General features: G+C 41.5%; 1 protein-coding gene and 1 long non-coding RNA gene across 2 annotated transcripts in view; one reads left to right on the top strand and one right to left on the bottom strand.

The window, feature by feature from the left end:
• The window catches only part of LOC124138834 (excitatory amino acid transporter 1-like), a 34,722-nt gene that overhangs the window by 5,679 nt on the left and 3,524 nt on the right, over positions 1 to 25,519 (top strand). Inside the window, exons 2-8 of the mRNA XM_046505715.2 lie at positions 4,709 to 5,188; positions 16,480 to 16,522; positions 18,429 to 18,549; positions 23,285 to 23,465; positions 24,076 to 24,309; positions 24,720 to 24,914; positions 25,287 to 25,421. Of these exons, the coding sequence (XP_046361671.2) occupies positions 4,709 to 5,188; positions 16,480 to 16,522; positions 18,429 to 18,549; positions 23,285 to 23,465; positions 24,076 to 24,309; positions 24,720 to 24,914; positions 25,287 to 25,421 (1,389 nt within the window). The remainder of the gene's footprint in view (positions 1 to 4,708; positions 5,189 to 16,479; positions 16,523 to 18,428; positions 18,550 to 23,284; positions 23,466 to 24,075; positions 24,310 to 24,719; positions 24,915 to 25,286; positions 25,422 to 25,519) is intronic.
• Positions 24,161 to 25,519, bottom strand: part of LOC124138836 — a 128,237-nt gene continuing 126,878 nt past the window's right edge. Inside the window, exons 2-3 of the long non-coding RNA XR_006861693.2 lie at positions 24,698 to 24,966; positions 24,161 to 24,453 (exon numbers count right to left, since the gene is read on the bottom strand). This is a non-coding gene — a long non-coding RNA (uncharacterized LOC124138836). The remainder of the gene's footprint in view (positions 24,454 to 24,697; positions 24,967 to 25,519) is intronic.

Raw genomic sequence — 25,519 nt, 5'->3', positions numbered from 1 at the left:
GTCCCTGTCTGATGACGGTGCTAGCACCTGTACCTGGATGATGAAAGTGTTGTCACCTGTCCCTGAGTGATGGCGGTGCTAGCACCTGTCCCTGAGTGATGACGGTGCTAGCACCTGTCCCTGAGTGATGACTGTGCTGGCACCTGTACCTTGATAAATGACGGTGCTAGCACCTGTTACTGAATGATGACTGTGTTGTCACCTGTACATGAATGATGACAGTGTTGTCACCTGTCCCTGACTGATTACGGTGCGGGCACCTGTACCTGACTGATTACGTTGCTGGCACCTGTACCTTGATTGATGACGGTGCTAGCACTTGTCCCGGACTGATGACGGTGCTAGCACTTGTCCCTGTCTGATGCCGGTGTTGTCACCTGTCCCTGTCTGAAGACGGTGGTAGCACCTGTACCTGAATGATGAAAGTGTTGTCACCTGTCCCTGAGTGATGACGGTGCTAACACCTATACCTGACTGATGACTGTGCTATAGCACCAGTTAATGACTGATGACGGTGTTAGCATCTGTACCTGATTGATGACAGTGTTGTCACCTGTCCCTGAGTGATGACGGTGCTGGCACCTGTCCCTGACTTATGACTGTGCTATAGCACCAGTTAATGACTGATGACGGTGTTAGCATCTGTACCTGATTGATGACAGTGTTGTCACCTGTTCCTGAGTGATGACGGTGCTGGCACCTGTCCCTGACTTATGACTGTGCTATAGCACCAGTTAATGACTGATGACGGTGTTAGCATCTGTACCTGATTGATGACAGTGTTGTCACCTGTCCCTGAGTCATGACGGTGCTAGCATCTGTCCCTGGCTGATGATGGTGTCAGCACCTGTACCGGACTGATGACCTTGTCAGCACCTGTACCAGACTGGTGACGGTGTTGTCCCCTGTCCCTGACTGATGACGGTGCTGCCCCTGATTGATGAAGGTGCTAGCACCTGTACCTGACTGATAACGGTACTAATCATGTCCTTGTTTGATGACCGTGTTAACTGATAATTGACTGCAGCTGTAAAACATTTCTTGAACTAGGACATGTGTTAAAGAGGGGTTTTATCATTTGTATATGCAAATAAACCAATTGCCATATTTAAAAAGACATAACCTTGTGACAGTGCTATGAAACCGGAAGAACAGATATTGGAGATGGAAGCCAGACTGTGCAGATGAATACACCAGCAACATGACTACCCAAACTCTCAGTCTATCCTTGTCTTACTTTAAATCCTATATATCGGATCGTTCTTCAATCATAGTATTACTGATTTCACAGCAGATAACCACAAAAGCGCAACGTATAAATGTCACCCTCTAGACGCCAGGTCGGCGTAAGGTCAGGCAAGTGAGGAATGTTAAATAGTGCACGGTGATTTTAGGATGAAACGCAATGCCCGTAATGCCAGACCCACGAGAATGCATTACACCTCGCCCTTGGGCATGATCAGACTTGTTTACTTGGAAAACAGCATTCGTCACCACTCGACACTTTCCGTAACATGCAACAAGACATCCGGCTTGTCCAGAAATAAGTAGGTGAGGTGGTGAAGTGAAATTGGGTTTAACGGCGCGTCCAAGTTTATTGCACTTATATAGCGACGTGCATGCACGTGTGTGTGTTTGTGTGGCTGCTTGTACTAGTCCGGACTGATGCCGATTTATAGTGCTAGCTCACTGAGATACCATGCCGCAGTTTAACATGAATACCCCACTCAGACACAGTATACTGACTCCGAGCCGACCAGTCCTTGTTTTAGCCCCTTAATGCCGAGCGCCAGACAGGGTAGCAACAAGTACCATCTTTTAACGTCTTTTGGTATGACGCGGCCGGGGACCGAACCCTGGACCTTCCGCTCTCCGGGTGGACGCTTTACCACAAGACCACGGAGGCGGTCCCAGAAATAAGTAGCTCTGAATGAGTCATTCATTAAATTTCGTTACAAACAAGTTGTCAGACTGGAACAAGATGCGTCGTGTGAGATGTCTTTGCAATTATATTTGGGAATTATATCATCTCATTCGTTTATTGTTTAATTCCAGTTTTATTATGTCACTGACTACTGGCTACTGATCGTCTCGTTATAAAATTGTGTCTATAAACCCTACAGCGCACTTCTACGTCTCCGATTGGATAAAAATCATAAACGAGTTTTAAAATCTTCAAACCCATGTTTTTCTTTATGATGTTGTAACGGCCATAAAATTTCCCGAGATTGGATTTCCCGTGATGGGATTTCCCGTGATGGGATTCGAACCACGGACCTTCTGACCCAAGGTCGGACGCCATGACCAAAGAGGTTAACCCCGTCAGCAAGCTGACATCTGTTGGATGACTCCACGCCCTGCTACATACTCCCCCGTCAACAGAAGGCACGTCCCGGGCCGCATAGTAGGGTACTGAGGCTTAATTTGCTCAAATTTAATATGAACGTGCTCAGCCCCACGTTGGGCGCCAATGTAGCGGCCATAAATTTTCCGAGTCCCTTGATGGAATTCGAACCACGGACCTTCTGATTCGGGGTCGGACGCCTTGTCCACATGACGAAAAAGGGTAACCCCGTCAGCAAGCTGCCTCAATACACGCAAAAACTCTTCGACGCACAGAAAAAGTCAGTCGTCTGATGAGGTCACGTGGGATTTGACGCCATTCGTCTTGGAGGGCCAAGATCAGTTCTTGCCGGTTGGCTGGAGAGTGTGGTCGTTGTCGAACACGACATTCAATCAAGTCCCAGAGGTGTTCTATGGGGGACATGTCGGGTGAGCGTGCAGGCCACGGCAGGACGTTGACGTTGTTGGCTGCGAGGAAGTTAGTGACAATTCTGGCTGTATGGGGTCTAGCGTTGTCATGCTGATCAATGACACCACGTGGCTGCTGTTGTAGAAATGGTAGGTCAACTGGACGAAGAATGTTATCCATGTACCGCTGAGCTGTCAAGTTTCCGTCAACGATGACCAGCGGTGTCCTCTCCTGCCCACAGATCCCTCCCCACACCATGACACTCCCTCCACCATATGGTACGACCTCCTGCACGCAACACGCCGCCGTTCGTTCACCCCTTCGGCGGTAAACACGTTGTCTTCCATCAGCCCTAAACATACAGAATCGAATTTCGTCAGTGAAGACAACCCTCTGCCAGTCACGTCGTTGCCAACATCGTACAGTCCGGGCCCATCTCAATCGCAGACGACGATGTTGCGCTGTCAATATCTGTCCTCTGTATGGTCTAAAAGCCCTGATTCCATGAGTCCTGAGTCTCCTGGCCACTGTTTGTCGACTAACCCTGTGACCTAAGGCATTTGTCGCCGATGACGTCACTGTCAGGAAGCGATTTCGGAGGTGCAAGGTACGCAAGTACCGGTCATCATGGGGCGTGGTCACCCTGGGTCTGCGTGTTCTTGGCCTGTCAGCGGTCCGTCCTGTCTGTCTGTAACGTTGCATCAAGTTGGTAACGGCAACACGGGAGCAACCGAAGATTCGTGCAATATGGGCGTGGATGGCTCCCATCTGTACCATACCCAAGGCTCGTTCACGTTGTTCCACTGTGAGTCGTGGCATTTCTTTTGTGTTTTTTTTATCACTATGGATGTCTGACTTGCCGTTGCAATCGTTTTATACCCTTACCCGCACGTGCATTTGCAGTTGTCCGTGGTGCACGTGTTTTTCACTTTTTCGCGTGTTATCTCGCAAACATGTAACAGACGATTAACATTTTCTGCATACACTATTGTTGTATTTAGGTGTAGATAGACTTCATCGAAAAAACATTTATACTTTGTCTGAAATTTATATTTTCAGTCCGTAAAGTTTCTTTTGGACGTCAGTTTATTAAGGCTATTTCATGTGTCTCGTGAAATATCATGTTTTTCTCATCTCGTGACGGGGTAAAGGAGATATTTTCACGAGTGGCGTACGAGTGACACATGTTACACATAACAGTATTATCCTATTTATTATATACTTCTTTTGTGTAGTTGTCTACCGGAAAATTAGATTATTTCATTCCAAATGCAAAACCTTGAAACGTAAATTATCCATACCTCACACACTGGGACAGTTCACCATCCCTTGTCTTTGCGACTTAAAAAGTAGTTTCGTGTTTGCAATATCTTAAAAATATATATATATACAAAAGTATCAAGAAATATTAAGGATCACGAAAATTCATTACCATACATTTAGATATGATTATATACAAACTCAACATTAACAAAAAGTATTCTTGAAAACTGCGAGACAGCTGTTGGAAGCGAAAAAATACACGCTGGCCAAGTAAAGAAAATGGCGCTTTGCGAAACCAACAGTCTCGATTGGCGAGTTAAATGAGAAATTTACAGTTTGTAACGAAACATTTTCGAGGGAACAACAAACGACAAGAAGCGATATCAACTCCATAAAAGAACATCTGTCATTATTTTGCTTTGTCAATATGAAACTAACGTAAAAAGGACGTCAACGGGATGTGTACGGGCCGGACATTTACGATAAAGGGAGACAACTTCAGGCGAGGTATTGTATATCAAGTGTTATGTTCACTGCAATGAAAATATAACTTTTCTCAACTTCAGAAAACACAGTCTTTCACACTGAAGTATATAATAAAACAATTTCAGTATCTGTAACTTTGTACAAAATCTACTTTAACCTAACCGCGCTATTTCAAAGACAAATCTAACTCGTTCTATGTATCTCCAGGTTCTACACTACCGTTACCATGGAGACGGATACGCCCCCAATAAAGAGACGAAAAACCAGGAAGCAGATGCTGCGGAGTGTCCTTATGGATAACCTTCTGGTGATCCTCCTCATCCTGGCTGTCGCCATCGGTATTGGCATGGGCTTCGCCTTGAGGTTAGTCTGGTCCCCCGACGACAAGCGCAAGATCTTCTACTTGGCGTTCCCTGGGCAACTCCTGCTGAACATGCTGAAGTGCCTCATCCTCCCCCTCGTCGTGTCCAGTCTCATCACCGGCCTGGCCGCGCTGGACAAAAGTGTGACCGGCAAGTTGGGCGGCGCTGCTGTCCTCTACTACCTCACCACGACGTTGTTGGCCGTCGTTCTCGGCATTATTCTTGTGCTGTCCATCCAGCCTGGATTCAAGGGAGGTAATACCATTGAGCGGACAGGGAAAGCAAAGTTATCGCAGCCAATTGAATCCCTGCTGGATCTGATACGGTTAGTAATACATTTAAGAAATGTAGTACTTGAGAGACACAGTTCATTTTCTCTTATTACACTTAAGGGACCCAACATATTTTATGGCTCAATTCATTAAGCAATATTAGACTTAGAGATTGCATCAGGAACAACATTGATTATATTGTAGAAATGAAATATAACCATACATTCTGTATTGACTTTCAACTATTTAACAGTTTTCCTTTTTTGTTTGGTCTGCCTTTTCATGGAATGAGTTCATACTTTTCAGAAATGATGTAGTGATTACTTGCTGTTTTAATATATAAACTATATCATGAAGCAGATGGGTAAATCATCTCATTTCCATAACTTACTTTGCTCTTGTTTAAAGACATTTGATGTGTTTGGCGCAAATACACCTTTAACGGTCGAGGTCGCCCCAAACCCAAATACCATACCATACTAGGGAAAGCCAAGATATCGCAGCCCATCGCAACAGGGCTGGATCTGATATATTAAGTGCTCCATAGGGACCGAGTTTTTTTGGTCACTGTTTAAGGCTATTGAAAGGAGAATCTCCCCGACATAAACTCATAACACATCTTTGTTAGGATGTCCAACGAATAATTTATAGTTTATTGTAAAAGTCAATAAAATCTTAGAATTATCTCCAGTCAAATACAACCAAAGAATTAGCAATCAACCAAGTTACCGGGTCTTTCCACCTGGTCCACCTAGTGGACACCTCTCACTACAAGCATACAAGCATATAGATTACTGAAAACCTGATTCTAACCTGGAATCACGTCGGTAGGTGGAACTCGTTAAGTCAGTAAGTAAAAGCTAATGGTCTTTGCTTTAATGTCGAGCTTTCTTTTGGAATTACCGTGGAATGTCAGAGCAATGAAACACTCGTTGTCTCCGTCCAAACATTCTTGGCCATCAGTCCAAGACGTGATGATCAGATAGGGCTGTCTTACCTCCTCATCCACCCGTTCAAGGTGGACATAGGCCACCACCATAGAAGAGTTCAGTCATGCGACGAGAAGTGGTTTGCTCAGATTGGAAAGCCGCCTAACCAGTTTTACAACAGGGCATATTTCAACTTCGTCAGTTATAATTCTGGAACCGATCTTGTTTTGTTTATTACATTAGGTATTTCTTATCAAATACATCCCGCGCCCACGCCCTTGATGTTTACAAAATTCCATGACTGCCAGTTACACAGCCGATGGTTGCCTAATAGTTAGAGTCTTAACTTAGCCATGTCATCGTGTTACCTATAAGTCCACTCACATAGTAATAAAATGAACAAAGATACAAAGACGATTAGTGTTCCATGCGGATGGAGGCAAGAAGATGCAGAGGAAATGTTGAAAGTCACAAATTCGACAAAGGATTCAATGACAGTAAGACGTCCCCTGTGGGACTACTTTTTCTAAACTTTTAGCTCAGCTATCGTTAGATAATTGCCCTTTCAAGCATATTGCATTAATGGCACAGATAAAATACATATACATGCACGTAATTATGCATGTATGAATAATATTTGAAAATATTTGTCGACTGACGTGTGTTTGTCGAGTAAATTGTCTCAACTATCAGCTCAGGTTAATTCCATCAAGCGTTACGTAGCTGCTCTTTCAATCCCGATACTGTAAATAAATATTTCAATGTTACGCCATGCAAGTATTCATACCTAGTTGAAGAAGTTTGCTGATGAATGATACTGGTGACCAACGCTAGGTTACTTACGATCGGTTCGAGCAGTAATACTTGGATTAAGTGATTTGGGTTTTACTCCGCTTTGAACAGTATTTCATAATCACAGTGTGATAGCTTGATTTACTTTGAGGATTTATTAACCCCAGCGTTGTTGTTGTTGCATGAAGAGGTGAGGTGAAATGGGGTTTAACGTCGCGTCCAAGATTTTTGCACTTATATAGCGACGCGCATGCACTTTTGTATGTGTGTGTGGTTGCTTGTACCAGTCCGGACTACTGCCGATTTTATAGTGCTAGCCCACTGAGAAAACATTCCGCAGTTTCACTCAGATATAGTATTCTGACTCAGAGACGACATGTACTTGTTTTAGCCCCTTAAAGCCGAGCTTCAGGCAGGGTAACAACAAGTAGCATCTTCCAACGCTCTCCGGGCGGACACTCTAGTACTAGACCACGGAGGCGGTCGTTGCATGAAGAAACAGCTCTCTGTGAGATGCTGAACAAGAAGCAAAGAAGGTGTGAAGGTCATCACGTGCTTCGAGTGTCGCTATTAGTTAGGAAAATGACCCACATATATATTTACAACCTACAATATACTGGGACTTAACCACATACCGTAACTTACCAGTATTTATACAAATTCCGAACAGTTGAAAATATTTGATCATTAATGTCAGCACAGTCATCTTTTAGTGTCCACTGACCTACTTTACTTTCCTGAAGATGTGTATTCGGAACCCAGTCAACTATAAAACCAATTCGCGGCAACAAAAGCTCTTCTGTCTGAGCCTAATCCAGAATAGCCCCCCGATTTGCTCTAAAAAGTGTATGTACATAACGCGCAGGTGTTTCAAAACAGTATATGAAAAGATCTGTTCAGCAGGACGAATATGCGAACATACAAAGTCACTCCCGTGATGTACAGCTACTTCAAAATACGACGGGTGGCAATACATATCTGAGCCTAGCTAAGGGTGGATAGAACACCGTTAACAGTTTGCATGTATTAAATACAATCAGACTTCTCATGCTTACAGGCTGCTATGAACCAAATACACAACCTGGCAGCATATATGTCATCAATGTGACTATACCTAGTGTCACGTTTTATTATACATATCTATAAGGAAGTCATTCGAGCGTGGCCAATACTAGTTCACCTGGTCCAAGTGAGTTGATGATATCGCGCAAAGCCCGTGTGTGACTAGATATTTTCTGTTGAGGAAAACGGACAAAAGTGGCAACCGCACTCTCATTTGTGTTGCTCCTTCCTTTGTCAGTGTTAAAACTTGAGCAGCGCAGTTCAAACGGGGAAGGGGCGCCTCGAAGATGATCCTAGATTAGGAAGACCTTCAAATGCCACCACTAAGGAAAATGTTGATAAAATACATGTGATTATGGACCCTCGACGAATCCTCACGCTTAACATAGCCAATACGGTAGGCATCGAGAGAGAGAGAGAGAGAGAGAGAGAGAGAGAGAGAGAGAGAGAGAGAGAGAGAGAGAGAGAGAGAGAATGAGGGGAGACACACACACAGAGAGAGAGAGAGAGATAGAGGGGGAGAGAGAGAGAGGGGGGGGGGAGAGCACGCTGGTCTCCAAGGCTCCTGATCAGAAACACTCCAGGTTAACAATCTACGTCGTTTGGAGCTATTTGTAAACATGGTTGAGTGTTGGGTTCATCAATGTTAACCAGGGACTAAACAATAGTCAACGCAGCAGAAACATCTAACGTCTCCACTGAATAAAGCAACGTCTTTTACATCAGCAGACAATGTGGTGGCTACGGTTTTCTGGAATTCCGATGAAACTCCACCATGGTGGATTACCTCCCGAAAGGACAGACTATTAATGGCAAATATTAAGCTAATCTGCTGAGGCAACTCCGTGAGACTATCAAGGCTTAACGTTACTAAACGCGTGTTGTTCCACAAATCTGTTGTAGCCATGGCTGCATTCCATGACTGAGGCTTTGAACTCAATGAACATCCTCCGTATTCACCAAATATGCAACCGTGTGATTTCTTCGTGTCTCAAGATTGAAGAAAAAACTGTCTGGCAAGCATTATCCAAATGATGAGGAAAGCTTCTACACCAGTAGGACCCAGGCACTCCAGCATCGTTGACAGAAGTGTGTGGACCTCTGAGTGGATCATGTTGAACGATAATTAGCAATCAACTTCATCAACACAGTCCATAACATAGTTAGGATCAGAACTTTTCACCCACCCCTCCCACCTCACTAGCATGCACACAGTGCACCAAACCTACGATCCCGAGTGCGTCCTCTTAAGAAGTCGTACTTGGCCGCAATGGGCGGGGGATGCTGGGCTGTGAGATTAGGTAAAACATTTCCTTGCACATCGTCAATACTTCACGGGTTTGTATACACGAAGTTCCATGAAGGCAGGCAGAGTATACAAACACTTGAATGCATTACCTCCATTTTCAATCCAACATAGTACAAGTACAGTAAACTACGGTTATAACGAACTCAAAGGGACTACTATTTTTAGTTCGTTATAACCGTAGTTCGTTATAAGCATATATACAGCATAACTACAGCAAATAGTCGGGACTAAAAAGTAAGTTCGTTATATCCGTCAGTTCGTTATAAGCGTGTTCGTTATAACCGTAGTTTACTGTATGTGTATATTAAACCATTATTATGTCGCATCTTTATTATATTGTAGACGTATTTCTGTAGTATGCAGCATATATATACGTAATAAGCGCCCCGCTCTAATAAGCGCCCACGGCGATATTTGCTAATATATTGGCTAGTGAACAATATCAATTAGCACCCCTTCCGATTGATCAATGTACACAACACTTATTTATTCGCGTATAATACGCACTCGTGTGTTATATGCCCCCTTTATTATGGGCAATTAAATTCTGGAAAAATGTATCTCTCGTACATAAACATTTCAGGCTGTCAGCATAAACCACAAAATTTATCTTTCAACTCTGTTTTTTTCCCCACCAAAATAATATTCTAATCAAAGCCCCCTATTTCTAATTTTGAGAGCACCCTGGGCGCCTATTACGTCGAATACGGTACTTGTAGGTCTCTGTCACATGAAGAAATTTTATACACTTTATATTCTTTTATCTCATAAAAACTAATTATATTTGTAATTAATAACAGCCAATATAATAATTGACGTGGGTCGTTGGTCGAGCTCACCTTCCTCAGCTGTAATTGTTTAGCCTTACCTCTGTATTAGATACTGATAATCGTCCAAAATATACAAGCGTCGAAGGAAAATAGTTCTCACGCGTGGAAAATAGCTTTCCGTTCCCGGGCAGTTCCAGTGGGCAAATATGATTTTAAGTATTGTCATATAATTACAATAGTTGCAAATGGGAATCACATCGATTATGGTCGTTATAATATGTCGTATATGGGGACTGAGGGAGTAAGTTGGGTTTATCGCCGCTTTGAATTGTATTCCAGTTGTATCACGGCGTGTCGGTTTAATGTTGGAGGAAAGCCCGAAGTAATGCAGGTCTTAGACGTTTTCCACTTGAATCCCACGAGCACTGGTTTTGTGCTGACAAACCTAGCAACATTAGAAGGGTGAATCGGGATTCGAACCCACGATCAGAAGTTTCTGGCATACCCAAGGGACGTAACTCTGCACATCGAATTGCGCCGCCTTCGACGAGTGGGCAACCCGCGCCCCCTGTAGGGATTAGCATTCCTGTTGGTTTTAATCCCAGATTTGCCAATTAAAGAAACGTGGTCAGTCGTCAATCCTCGCTTATCCAGAATGAGCGTATTATATATATATATATATATATATATATATATATATATATATATATATAAACATTTACACTATGTAGCCCATGGGCCTGCCCGCATGGGCGAGAATATGTTCCTTTACTTGAAACTCATGGTTTTTTTTCGCAAATACATAAATGTATTTCTTTCAAGTATCATGACACAAAATTTAACTCATTTTAACTTAATTCAACGATTTTATAGCGATATTGAAATAGTTCGCCCATAGGCGAGAATATTTTCCTTCGCTCAAAACTCGTGTTTTGGTTTCGCAAATACATACAGGTGTTATTACAAGTTTCATGGCACATAATGTAGCTCATTTTAACTTAATTCAACTATTATACGGCGTTATTGAAATATTTCGCCCTGGACGAGAAAGGTTTGGCTCATGGGCGAGAATATTTTCCTTTGCACAAAACTCGTGGTTTTGTTTCGCAAATACAAAAAGGTGTTCTTAGAAGTTTCACGACATATAATTTAACTCATTTTAACTTAATTCAAATCCTTTACGGCGTTATTGAAATATATCGCCCTGGACGAGAAAGTTTGACCCATGGGCGAGAATATTTTCCTTTGCTAAACAGTTTTAGTTTTGCAAATACATAAAAGTGTGTCTACAAGCATGACACATGATTCAACTCATTTAAACTTAATTCAACTAATTTGTGGCGTTATTTAAATATTTCGCCCATGTTTTCGTCAGTCCCGTTAAAGCATTAACTAATTGTGTGCAAAGTATATTGTATCATGTGAAATATACTTTATATTATATCATTACATTACTATTTAAAAAGGGCCATTTGTTGGATGTTTCCTTTAAGGAAGTTTTACAAATTTCACCTTTTTTACATATTGTAATATAACGATCTTTAATGTACCCGGCCTTACTTCTCAAAACGTTTTGATAGTTTATCATACGAATTCGTGCGCGTGTACTCCAATTCATTGGCGTTATTTTCCACAACATTGAAGATTAGTTAGTTTCTTTTTCATTTCCCATTTATGTCTCGTTGATACCTTACACTGGGCAATTAAGTGACACTAGGTATGCAATATACAGGTACGCGTGTGCGTATTTTAATGGAAAAAAACCCGATTCGTCTTTCACTGCGTAACGTCTGGCTGAATAACTCTCATTCTAACGAAATCTCGAAATGATTATTTAATTATATGCGATGTCGAACTGACCAATGGGAATTATGTTTAAAGGCGATTGAGTGAATATTGTAACACGAAAGCAACTTTTAAATGCATTGCCACTTTTGGTATGAAAAATGGGAACAGTTCAGAAAAAACCACCAGGCTTCTTATGATAATTCTCATTAGTACGTTGTATCTAATTACAGTGTTGGCCTTATTTACAGGTGATTCTACAATATCTGCTCTCGTTCAATTACAATCTGCCACACCACGCGTGAATAAACAGTTATGCAGGTGTCGCTGTGGGCGAATACCTAGCCTGTATATGTACATATTTTTTGTGTGGATACATGTATTACATATTTTCGTTGATGTGTGTACATATAAAACACACGGAAACAAAACGTTTATGGAAGATGAATTGGTGCCTTGATATATTCAACGAGAACGAATCTTGTATTTTCTCCGCGATCCTGATGTTTATCATCGTTTAATGGGTCATTCATTAAAAGTATGTTGTGAAGCGATATCAAAGGCGCCGCCCAATTTACACAGTGAACTACAACCACACCCTGTCAGTAAGAGTTATGTCATCGGTACACAAATATATTTGATGCGGTGTCAGTGTTTAAGGAGTTTGAATTACGTCCGCCACTGGCCACAGAAATCCTCAAAGTATAGTTACAATCAACAAGGTCAATGCCGTACTAATAACCTAGTGACGCGCGTAACAACGGCTGTCTGCTACAGCTACCATACCATCATCCCTGTCATAACTGCCGTATTAACGGCTTATTCAAAATATGAATTGTAAAAAGTTCGTTAACAGACTAACGTATGTCGTATACAGTCCTCAACTGGATGTTACATTCCTTATATCAACTAACGGCCCTGTTTGTGAAAATATGCACAAATCAATTTCAAGAACGCGTCAAAGTAACTCAAAGCCTCTGTACATAATTTGAAAGAGTTTGCACTGACTATTTCAGAGGCGAGATATTCATAAAGACATCCAAACGCACTGGTGGTTGAGGTCGCCGGGATGTTTGGGCTACGTGTGTAAGAATGTATGCGTTTACTTGAAGCGGCTTTATATTTAGCCATGTGCATGTAGTAGAGAGCACGTCATATGACAGGACAAATAATGTCGCATATTGTATGTATTTAGACGAATATATAGAAAGTATATGATATAGTGCTTGTGTCTTACTGATTTCATTACAACACTAGCTGACTATATTCTCGAGCGACATGATTTTTTTAACTAGGAACTTAGATAATAGGCAAAGTTTATGTAAATTAAAAACTAAATTACTAAATTGTGTTTTTTTAGATTTGTATACACAATGCAATATTTAGCCTATGTTATTCAAATCGTGTTATGAACCGCCTCCGTGGCCTAGTGGTAGAGCGTCCACCCGGAGAGCGAAGGTCCGGTGTTCGATTCCCGGCCGCGTCATACCAAAAGACGTTAAAAGATGGTACTTGTTGCAACCCTGTCTGGCGCTCGGCATTAAGGGGCTAAAACAAGGACTGGTCGGCTCGGAGTCAGTATACTGTGTCTGAGTGGGGTATTCATGTTAAACTGCGGCATGGTATCTCAGTGGGCTTAGCACTATAAATCGGCATCAATCCGGACTAGTACAAGCAGCCACACAAACACACACACGTGCATGAATGTCGCTAAATAAGTGCAATAATTTTGGACGCGAAGTTAAACCCCATTTCACCTCACCAAAGCGTGTTATGGTGTTGTACAGGCTAACAGTGTACATTGTATGGCGATATGTTCAATATTGTCTCTCCACACCAATATACATGTATGTAACAATTCGTAACACCCAGCATTGTGTTTTATGCTGTCAACCGTATCTATCCCCTCTCCCTGGAATAAATGGAGCACGGTGTGGAGGACCTGTCATAACACAGTACGTGTATATGTTGTAGGTCAAATACAATATACAACCAATATGTGAACTAAACGAATTAGTCTGAACATTTCTTCAGAAGGAACAATATCACTCTGTATGATCAAGGTTTTACAGTCGGTAGGTCAGCAGATAAACATACTCTGTTTGCAGTGTAGATCTATGCTACTGGCGGATGGGACAGCGCTAAGTTGAGAATTGCTCCTGGCGTGATGTTCACATTTACATTCTGGGTATAACAGTCCGTAGTCACTTAACAATAACGTCATTGGTGCACGGAATAGAACCTGAGACATTAAATTCCTATCACCGAGTTGCCAATGGCACAGCCAAGTGTTGTCTGTGGTTGCCCGGATGTTTGGGCTACGTGTGTAGGAATGTATGTGTTACTTGACGCTGCTTTACATTCAGTCACGTGCCTGCAGTAGAGAGCGCGTGAGCAGCTGTGTGAACAAAACGTGCACAAAACGTGCACCTGACAGCATGTCAAAACAAGCATCGATAAACCTTTAGTCCCATATATATATTTAGACGTACATTTAGAAAGTATCACATAGTGCATGCGTCATACTGAAGGGAGTGGCCACACAATGTTACAGTGTGTGTATTGTATGTCTATGTGTCCACAGAACACATGTAACCATGTGTAACACCTAGCAGTCGAAGGAGTACAACCAGTAGGTAGGAAGCAACGTTGAGAATATGTTACAGCACAGGGGAGACAATCCGTGCATGTCTGTTTATGCGCAGCTTCCACCTTAGTTGTTTCATAACATAACATTTACACTACTTTATATAAAGCACAGTTACTGTTTTTTATACTACTTTATATAAAGCACAGCTACTGTTTTTTCCGGCTTTATATACAGTTGTGTAAATGTTATGTTATTGAAAATAGCAAAAAAACACGTCCCATTTTAATTCTGGAAACCCAATCGTCGAAATCGAAATATTTAAATATCGCTATAAAATCGTTGAATTAAGTTAAAATGACTTAAATTTTGTGTCATGATACTTGAAAGAAATACATTTAAGTATTTGCGAAACAAAACCATGAGTTTTAAGTAAAGGAACATATTCTCCCCCATGGGCGACTTTGTGTAAATATTGAGTTTTTGAACAATTTTTTTTTCATTATGTTTAATTTTGTAAATACCTTTGACCGAGACTGGGCAAAGACCGTAGAGTTTCTGGACTATTGGGTTAATTAAAATTGAACAGAATTAAAATGGGACGCGATATATGTATGTGAGAATGAGGTGGTGATGTCACTTCCAAAGGGAAGCTTATGCAGCGAATAGATCCAGGGTATATTATAACAGAAATGAGAAATGGATAATCGAGGATGTCGTGCCTTTAAGTTTCACCAAACTGATAAACATCTAGGACTTTGAATTTGCTTCTGTATCACCCTGACACGCCGTGATATCACTGAAATATTGTCCTTGCGGCGTCAAACACAACTCACTCACTCACGACCAAAGACACATGTTTAAAACATTACCAGGAGAGTCTATGTGGATAGTGAACTGTTTGCCTTGTACGACTAGCGCCACGACACAGGTACTGTTTAAACATATCTTTGAAGTACCTTTACTAACCGTTGTACTAATTTCCTCCTACTTTCAGTGGGTGACCTCAAAATGTTAATGAGAATCCTGGCCGCTGGAATGTTTGCTTAATATCCACATTCTCTGGGCTCTATACATATACTACACGGAAACTAATCGTTCAGGTGTTAGTGTCACATTTCATAGTTCAACCATCATATTTTCCAATAACAACAATTCATGACATGCCCATAAGGCAGTCATTCGAGCGTGGCTAATTCCAGTTCACCACGACAAAAGCCCAAGTGAGTTTATGATATAACGCAAAGGCCGCCGTAGTCAAATCTCATTAAAGTCAGATCTTAGTTCTCGCTACCGGCTCGTTGTTTAGCGATAGCGAGTATTAAGGTCTGATTTTAATAAATTTGGTCGTTGTCTTTTCGCTAACTTTCCCCCATTGCTAAATTTTAAAACTCTGGGAGGATATATCGAACCATAAAAACTCAGTTATATACATGGCATTAAAGTAATTTGTTTAATGAAAATAAATATAATTTGTGAAAGGGCTTTAAGGACCGAAAGGTTTAGGAATCTAAAAAAATGCCAGCAACACATTGGGACCAGGATATCTTTATTCATTTAAACTGCATATATACATCTTGGAACCTGCCGACATATTGATGTTATTCTCCCCTACAATTGCTCTTTGAGGATTCAGCAATATGACATGAAACAGATCACATTACACAGCCAATTAATATGAAACACTTCGTAAATTTCATTACAATAATTAACTTTCAGTTCATTCTGAATTTCTTCTTATTTACTGATGAGAGTTTCCCGATTATTGTTTTCTTATTGTGAAAAAGAGAGATAGCGGTGCGCTGGCGTGAGTCAAAGTCGCACCAGTGAGACTTCACCTTGCAATGCCGACATGTTAGGTACTGAAGCTGAAGATACGCACGTGCTAAACTGACATGTTTATTTTTTCAGCACGCGCAGCAACAGAATGCCTTCCGCACGACAAATAAAAGCAGACTGCAGTACTCATTTTGGATTTGATTAGGTCATAAATGATATTCTAGAAACAAATGTTTCGTCCAACCCTATACTTATAATAATCAAGAGGTGGCCACGACAATGCATCAAATGTCAGTGTTTATATAGGTTAATAGTTTCTTTTATTTTTCAGGAACTGTTTCCCTAACAACATAGTCACAGCATGTTTCGAAAGGGTAAGACACACTTTTGGGCTCCAATTAAATATCTTGATTTTAAATTATCATTTGTCTTCATATATTTTCGATTTTGACATTCTTGTGGGTTACAACTGATTTTGTTGTTCGTAATTTCTTTGGAGCTGTGAACAAATAACGACAGTATTTGAAACAACACTCTGATGATCGTAACTCCCATACTCTAACATAGACTTACGATAGTTGTAGCGATGTGGTCGCCTTGTGCAAGTGGATATTAAGGATTCTGTGTATATCGTCATGCATTTTCATGGTCGGTTGTTTGGCATAGTTTAGGGTATATCTGTCAATGCCTCACAAACGGATAGACACTTAAAAATGATGTATTTTAACAAATGATCGGTAGGTGACCAGGTCGGTTGACCAGTAAGTTATCAAACACCGAATTAGATTTCTCTATCACTGGGGAGGTGTACTGCAGTAGCATTGGTTAAAACGATCCCACGTTTGAGTCCCCATGAGTACAATTACCCCATTACTGGTGTCCCCCCGAAGTTATAGAGCTGGATTATTCCTAAAAGCGGCGTAAAACTCAACTCACTCGTCCTTTGTCACGGAGCAAGAGATTTACGTTACATGCCCAATATGGGTACAAGAGTTATCTCCCTTGCATTTTATATCTCTCATGATGAACGCTTCCTCGAAACTCAGACACATTGGTTGAATTAAATTCCAGGAATATATTACATTAGGAGTATAATAATAAACAATACAGATGATATGCTATTATTATTTGTCTTATTCTTTTTCAAGAATGCAAAACAAATATATCGAAGCACTGTCGCCAGTGTCGGAAGCGTTGCATATTTCCGTCAGCTTCGAATCTTTCCTAAACAAACCTAATTTGCATTTTCATTCAAGATATCCACACTAGTATATGATCAATAAACTAACACAAGGCGTCCTCAGCAATCACATTTTATCAGGTGTATGGAGATATATGGGCGGTCAGTGTGTCCGATATAAAGCCATGCGTGCGGCCCGGCCCTGGTTTGAACAGCAATCCTAGACCAAGTTTAAGTGAGTAAATTAGTATGGTTTAGCAATGTTCCGGCAATATCACGGCGGGGGAGGCCAGACATTGTTTCCCCTTGACGAGCGAATACTTCAGTCAATAGGCTACCCTGCCGCCTCAGAACAATTTTAAACACAACGTACCGCCTCCGTGGTCTAGTGGAAGAGTGTCCGCCCGGTGGTGTAAGGCCGCGTCATACCAAAAGACGTTAAAAGATGTTACTTGTTGTCCAAACAAAAGCTGGTCATGGACAGTTACAACTTTCGCGAAACCCGAAAGGACCCTAATCAGGAAGAACATGTGAATTGGAACCACGAACAGCGCGATAGGACCCAGCTGATGAACGGGATTTTCCCGTGATTGATATTATGAGCAACGGCGGCGGTTGGGGTACTTTGAAACGCAAACAACCAAATCACAGATCCCTACCACGCGATCCATTGAGTTGTCGCGCATTGGCGGACTATGACCACTTCTGACCTGGAATAACAATTCCCTATGCAGAGTTACGTCCCTTATGCACGCCCAAAACCTGTGATTGTGGGTTCGAATACGTGTTCGCCCCGATTATGTTTCTAAGTTTGTCAGCACCATATCCGTGCTCTTGGGTTTCACCAAATTGGTAAACCTGAATCACTTCGGACTTTCCTCCAACATTAAGTTGACACGCCGTGATATAACTGGAATACTGTTCAAGCGTCGTTAAACCCAACTCACTCACTCTACCCAGAATCTACTCGGTGACCCTGCCCAAAGGCGCCATCCGTGGCCTCTCAAACCCACTGTCTCAAAATTCACGACTTCTTGAAACCCAATAGGTTTCTTCTGGTTGAATTGGTACGAATAAAACAACATATTTACCATTTGTAGGGCGAAACCGTCATCAGCTTGGTGGAGAAGAAACTCCCAGCCATTACAACGGTTGCCCCAGGCAACATGACCACAATGGGCACGATGACCACCACCGTCACATCAACAATGGCACCTGATCGTAAGTTCAAACTTTGTTAAGAAGTATAGCTGATTTGTTGATATCCAATTCATAATCGCCGTTGTTTCACGTGAACATGTTTTTACACAATCGACACCCATCTCTATTAATTGAAACACCAGTAACCTAATGCAGTCACAAAACGTTTGCATCTAACTAGCATCAATGGTGTATGTATGTACTTCACCTGTACTTTAAAATATTGCTACGAAAATAATGCAGTCGGGAATTTACATGTTTATACAATCTCAGAATGAGTGAGACTTTGCAACCACTTCATTAAACACTCCTTACGTGGAGGAAGGGCAGGTTGCGGTGGGTTGGTTGGTTGTTTTTTTGTTTTACGCCGCACACAGCAATATTCCAGCTATATGACGGCGGTCTGTAAATAATCGAGTATGGACCAGACAATCCAGTGATTGATATCATGAGCATCGATCCACGCAATTGGCATCGATGACATGCATCAACCAAGTCAGCGAGCCTGACCACCCGATCCCGTTAGTCGCCTTTTACGACAAGCATAGTCGCCTTTTACGGCAAGCACGGGTTGCTGAAGACCTATTCTACCCTGGATAGGTTGCGGTGGGGTGGGTACTGATAAGTGGGTACTTACAGACGCAAATCTCTTCCACAATTATATGGTAGCATTTTTTGTATTTAAGTGCATTCTTTTTTTCCACAAAACGCTGTGCAAACACAAAAAATACAAATAATCAAATTGTATTAAAAATGCCTTGATAACAAGATTTTGTTCCAGAAGAGCTGGGAGAAAAACTGGTAAAATGTCTAAGTAAGAGAACAAAATTGCCCTTACATGGAGACATCATCGGAATATGACTATACATGTTTGTTTGTTGTTTAACGCTGCACTCAGCAATATCACAGCTAAATGACGTTGGTCTGCAAATAACCGAGTCTGGACCACAAAATGAAGGGACTGACATCATGAGCATCGACCCACGTAATGGGAATACGATGACATGCAGCAACCACGTCAGTGAGACTGACCGCCCGATCCCGTTAGGCGCTTCTTACGACAAGCACCATCGCATGACTATACATGTAAATGTAACGAAATTCTACTTATGGGTACGAACCATTAAGAAGAGGGACCTGAGGTCAATGGCGATAGCTATCATCTTACAATCAGTAACAAAATGCATGTTGTTGGTTGGTTTGTTGTTTAACGCCGTACTCAGCAATATTCCAGCTATATGACGGCGGTCTGTAAATAATCGAGTCTGGACCAGACAATACAGTGATTGACATCATGAGCATCGATCCATGCAATTGGGATCGATGACATGCATCGACCAAGTCAGCGAGCCTGACCACCCGATTCCGTTAGTCGCCTTTTACGACAAGCATAGTCGCCTTTTACGGCAAGCATGGGTTGCTGAAGACCTATTCTACCCCGTATCTTCGCGGGTCAAAATACTTTGTATATGTGTTCAGTATTGATTCATTTTATCGGGAACTTTCATTCACCCAGAAGAAGAGACGTACAAATAAATATACTCTTAAAATAAGTAGGTGATCATGAAATATAATTGTTATGGTCGGTCGTCAGGAGAAAGATTAGTTTGATAAATGGCTGCCAGAGATAGAAAGATTTCGGAGACAAAACCTAACGCCCCAACAAAACTGAAACACTGCACGTGGACCATTCCTCCGTGCACTTGGGTAGGGGGTCATTCTTGACTGACACCTCAGTGAAAGATCGTGAAACCGAACATTGTCATTTTTATTACCCACACTAACACGTAAGCTCTCTACTTTACTTTAATGCAGTACCAGTGATCAGATTGGGAATGCGCTGTCTACAATGATATGATCGCATCTGGATTTTTGGTATGCTTCAAACTGGAAGAGCTCAGCGAGAGGTATAGCCAATATGTTCAATGTGTCTCGGTCTGTTATTTGCAGGCTTTGGAACAAGTTTCTGCAGACACAAAATGTTAATGATCAGCCCGGCACAGGGCTCCCAAGGTCAACAACATAAGTCCACATCCGAAACCAGGCTTTAAGAAATCGAGCCCAAACAGCCAATCAAAACGTTTGCGCCAGGCCACCTGAGTTCAGGTTACTGACTAGACGATTACAAATCCTTTGCATGCAGCTTATCAGAATGTTCGGCGACCACGTGGTGTACCAACGTTAACAAATCGACCCATTCTATTCAGATGCAAACGGTGTTTAGAGCATAGAAACTGGCCGATAGTTTCATGCAGTCTTCAGGTGTTTGTTTGTAGTATTGTTTGTTTGTAGCAATATGACGGCGGTCTGTAAATAATCGAGTCTATCCAGTGTTTGACATCATGAACATCGATCTACGCATTTGGGATACGATGACATGCATCAACCAAGTCAGCGAACCAGACCATCCGATCCTGTTAGTCGCCGCTTAAGCCTGCGACAAGCAGTCGCCAAGCATGGGTTGCTGAAGACCTATTCTAACCCGGATCTTCACAGGAACGATTTCTGATTTGTCCATATTCACTCTGGACTTTCTGGATTCGCGTGGACGTTACTGGGGGAGTCCTAACGAACGTCATGCGAATGTCAACGTAATAGCCTATAAGACAACATACCAGATATATCACTATGACATCCAGAACGCCACTTCGTATTGTCGCTGGAACTGCACAGGACGCCAATAATTGTGACGTTTGGGCGTCATGTTGGTCCACGTTTTGTCATTCAAGACGATAACGCTCGTTCTCTAGGCCAGTCTCTACTGGGCCAGTACAGGCGCTACAAGAGTGTCTGTCATAGGGAGACGCATGTTTGGTACATCGTGGGGACATGATCCATTATTGATCAAGTCATCACCAACGTGTATATTGTTCTTAGAACACACCTTGTCGTCTTTCGTGGTTGTTTACACCCTTACATTACACCGCAAACATGATCTTTTCCATCTATTGTCCACACCTATTTATATTTCTGTAATTATCTTGCTGAATTCTAATATCCCCTACTTTTTTGGAGAGTATATTTTTCGTGAAAACAGTATGTTTCGAAACTTATGTTGTCCCTGTAAAGCTGTCTTTTGACCTTTACCACTTTGGAGAAAATCGTGCTGACGAAACTAGAAACATAACCAGGGCAACGCTCTAGTTTACTGGTACGCCAAAGGGACGCAACTCTGCGAAGCAAATTGCAGCTGCAGTCTTCAGATCAAGTGATCACATTTTGAGAAAAAATATTCAAAACGTTTATTTTTTGTAACGCTGCAGAAATTCTGTAAAGGAATGACATTTTTAACAATTGTTTCAGTTAAGAATTAACTTTTCTATTCAGATTTCATTGTATTTCATTATTGCAGAATCAACACTTAAATCTCTTTGAGGTCAAACAATCCTCTTTTCTTCAAATATACACACAAATACATATACCATTACCCAATTAATTTTGAGTTTGTGGCTTGCAAATTTTAAAAATACAATTGTATAAAAATGTGTGAAATTATCCAACGTGACCTTTAAAGAGTGAGTATGGTCTTACGCCGCTTTTAGCAATATTCCACCAATATCACGGCAGGGGACACCAGAAATGGGCTTCACACATTGTACCCATGTCGGGAATCGAACCCGGGTCGTCGGCGTGAGGAGCGAACGCTTTAACCACTAGGCTACCCGACCGCCCTTGACCTTTAAAGAGTGAGTGTCATCTTGATTTCGAGGGAAAGCCTGTGATGCAGGTCTCAGAGCTTTACCACTTTGGTGAAACCCATGTGCATGGGTATGGTTGTTTACAAACTAGAAACATACTTCGGGCAAACTTGGATTCGAAACCCATGGTCATATGTTTCTGGCATGGCCCAAAGGACCCAACTCTGCACAGCAAACTGATGTGCCTTTGATGACTGGGTCACCCGTGCCCCAATTGATCGAATTAACAATACTGCTTGGAATAATGCACAAGAGTGTCACATCATGCTTATTTGAAGTACTACATCATTATTGTGAGCTTATTCCACATGTTGCAGCACACAAACAGATGAACAATACATGTGAAACAGCATTTAACGTAGAGTTATCTTAATAAAATGTCTATAAGTTAGTTTAGAATACGGAATACACTGGCTCCAAGGAGATCAAAATACCCAGGGAAGTGTAGAAATATCCAGTAAAAATGATTTTGTGTGAAATAAAATTGTATAAATATTAAGGCTCAAAACATTATCTGAAGCACTGGATGTTTTAGGCGAATATTTGCCAACTGGAGATTTCCAGAGGGTACATCATTGTTAGCGACAAACCCTTAAACTCCTAAGTTATTTCTACATTATGTTATGTGATCCTTATTGGATGCTTCAGAAAGATGGGCCCCAGAATAATTTATGTCTGGAAAAATGAAAATGGTCCCCCCTTTCCGAGAAATATGGCCCCGAGCGCTGTATATCTAACACAATTCCAATAACATTTTCAGACAATGGGCAAATTAACACAAAAGTGTTCTAATCCCAGATTCACATCATCCTGTTTCTCGGTCTGTCGGCAGTCCCTTGTGGGTTTCACTGAAAAGATAATCATCTAAGACCCCCACTTTGGGCATTCCTCACACTTCAAGCTGCCATGCCCTGATACAACTGAAATGGTGTGAAATTACTCACTCACATAAGTATTCAAATCAATCTGAAGCATTGGTACTTAATATTGTCAAAATATACATTTAAAAGCAACAATTGCATACTTTTGAACAATTATGGTAAATTTAACTATTTCAGCCATTTTCATCGAGACCCCCAGTATCAAGATGGGTGGTGGCACCAACGTCCTGGGAGTGGTTGTGTTTTCCATTGCCCTGGGCTGCGTCATCAACTACCTAGGGCCCATGGGAGTACCCCTGAAGAACTTCTTCGAGTCCCTCAACGCCGCCACCATGATCCTGGTCAAGCTGGTCATCTGGTTAGTGTCTCTTCCTAGCCCTTGGTGTTGCAATGCAAATAGAATTTTCACTGCCAGATGAACACACTCATATCATTAAGACCAAATTATTAATATTTACATTACATTAAATAAAACAGAAATAGTTTGAATTTATTTTTATTTGCCCAATCACCCAATGTTTTAGAGATGAGAAAAATACTAAGATTTAACAAGCAAACTCATATAAAATAAAAGTAACTATTTATATATTTATAACTATATAAAACTGATATTTACATGGAACATGATTGATTTGCATTAAAGTCAAAATGAATACCAAACGTAATACAAAGGAAATATATCTAAGACTTTTGTACTACAAACAAACTCCATTAATCCAAATTAAATTGTCCAGATTTGCCAATGTTCGGATTAACGAAATCATGGTTTCAGTGTCATATTGTCTGCCTTCTCCTGAAAGGTGTGATGTCCTGGTTAACAGGATCAGGCCTGATGAGACTTCACTGTACATATTATGGCAAAAGTGTATCGTTATAGATATATTTCAAAGCAATGTTCCCCTCCACTTTATGAATTATCATTACTGATACAAAACTTGTTAATTTGCATCTGCATATTTCCTCCACAGGTACTCTCCATTCGGTATCATGTTCCTGATTGCAACCAAGTTCATCGAGATGGAGGACCCCACGCGTGTGTTTGAGCAGCTGCTGTACTACTTCCTGACCGTCCTGGCTGGTCTTGCCATCCACGGCCTCATCTTCCTCCCCCTCATCTACTTTATCGCCACCAGGAAGAACCCCTACCTCTTCATCTTCCGCCAGATGAAGGCCATCATCACAGCATGGGGAACAGCATCAAGGTGAAGGTCATCTTTAGGAGAATGCATCCATATTTATCTGGTGTATCGTATGTCCATTCCACGTAGGGATCTCGTGCACACTTGAGTATTTGAGCATGTGTCAGGCTTAGACAGACTTAGGGCCTACATCTGGGACTTGAGTACCTGTTCAGGTGAGATAACTCATATGTTTACTTCTCTAACATTGGTGTCGCAGACATTATAAAACGGTACAGTATCATATGAAACCTAAAAAAGACAATATGTCGAATGTGTGTCAGTCCTAATCTCATTCACTGATTACATCTTTCATTTCATCTTTCAACTTTCATAACAATTTCTAAAGGTTTTGTCTACTCATTTGTTAAAAAAAGCTACGTCAGCAGGTACCAGTGATAATGTTTCTCACCACCCTCTCCTTCCACTCCCAGCTCCGCCACTCTTCCCATCACAATGGAGTGTCTTGTGAATAGAAACAAGATCCACCGCAACATTGTTCGCTTCGTCGCCCCCGTCGGCGCCACCATCAACATGGATGGCACTGCTCTGTACGAGGCTGTGGCGGCCATATTCATCGCTCAGTACAATGGCCGGATTCTCACAATAGCTGAAGTGATCATCATTAGGTATACGTGGAACTCAAACAGGCTCATTCTTATATATCAAATATAGCATAATCTGCAAATAAGATATTTGGAGTTAGCCAATGATATTCTAATTTAATTCATGAAAGAGAATTCAGAATCAACAGAACACAAAGTAAGACAAACACAACTGCCAATGTCATGAAGACGGAGGTCAACAAGGGCAGGTAACTCTAAATGGTAAACCCCTTTCAATGGCAAGCAAGTTAGTCAAAGAGCCTCAGTTTGCATTGTCAGACGGAAAGAAATGGTTTTCCTTTTTTATTAGAAATTGCGGAATAATTTTAATCAAAAACAATTTCATTTATAAAACGAAGGTAAATTCAGAAATGCAACAGAATGTGTTTTTTACAGTTTAACAGCAACAGCGGCAGCTATTGGTGCTGCTGGTGTACCCCAGGCAGGTCTGGTTACTATGGTGATCGTGCTGACAGCTGTCAATCTGCCCACCAATGATGTCACACTCATTCTTGCTATTGATTGGTTCCTGTAAGTTGTACAATTGAAATCAACCAAAGAAACATATCCCACATTCCTCCAAATGATGATCATTAGACTGTCTGCACCAAACATGCACGTGCTTGTAG

Source organism: Haliotis rufescens, unplaced genomic scaffold (assembly GCF_023055435.1).
Source record: "Haliotis rufescens isolate VD_foot unplaced genomic scaffold, xgHalRufe1.0.p SCAF_2, whole genome shotgun sequence".
Lineage (NCBI taxonomy): Eukaryota > Metazoa > Mollusca > Gastropoda > Lepetellida > Haliotidae > Haliotis > Haliotis rufescens.
The sequence above is the reverse complement of the archived record's forward strand: the minus strand, read 5'-3'. Positions and strand labels throughout refer to the sequence as shown.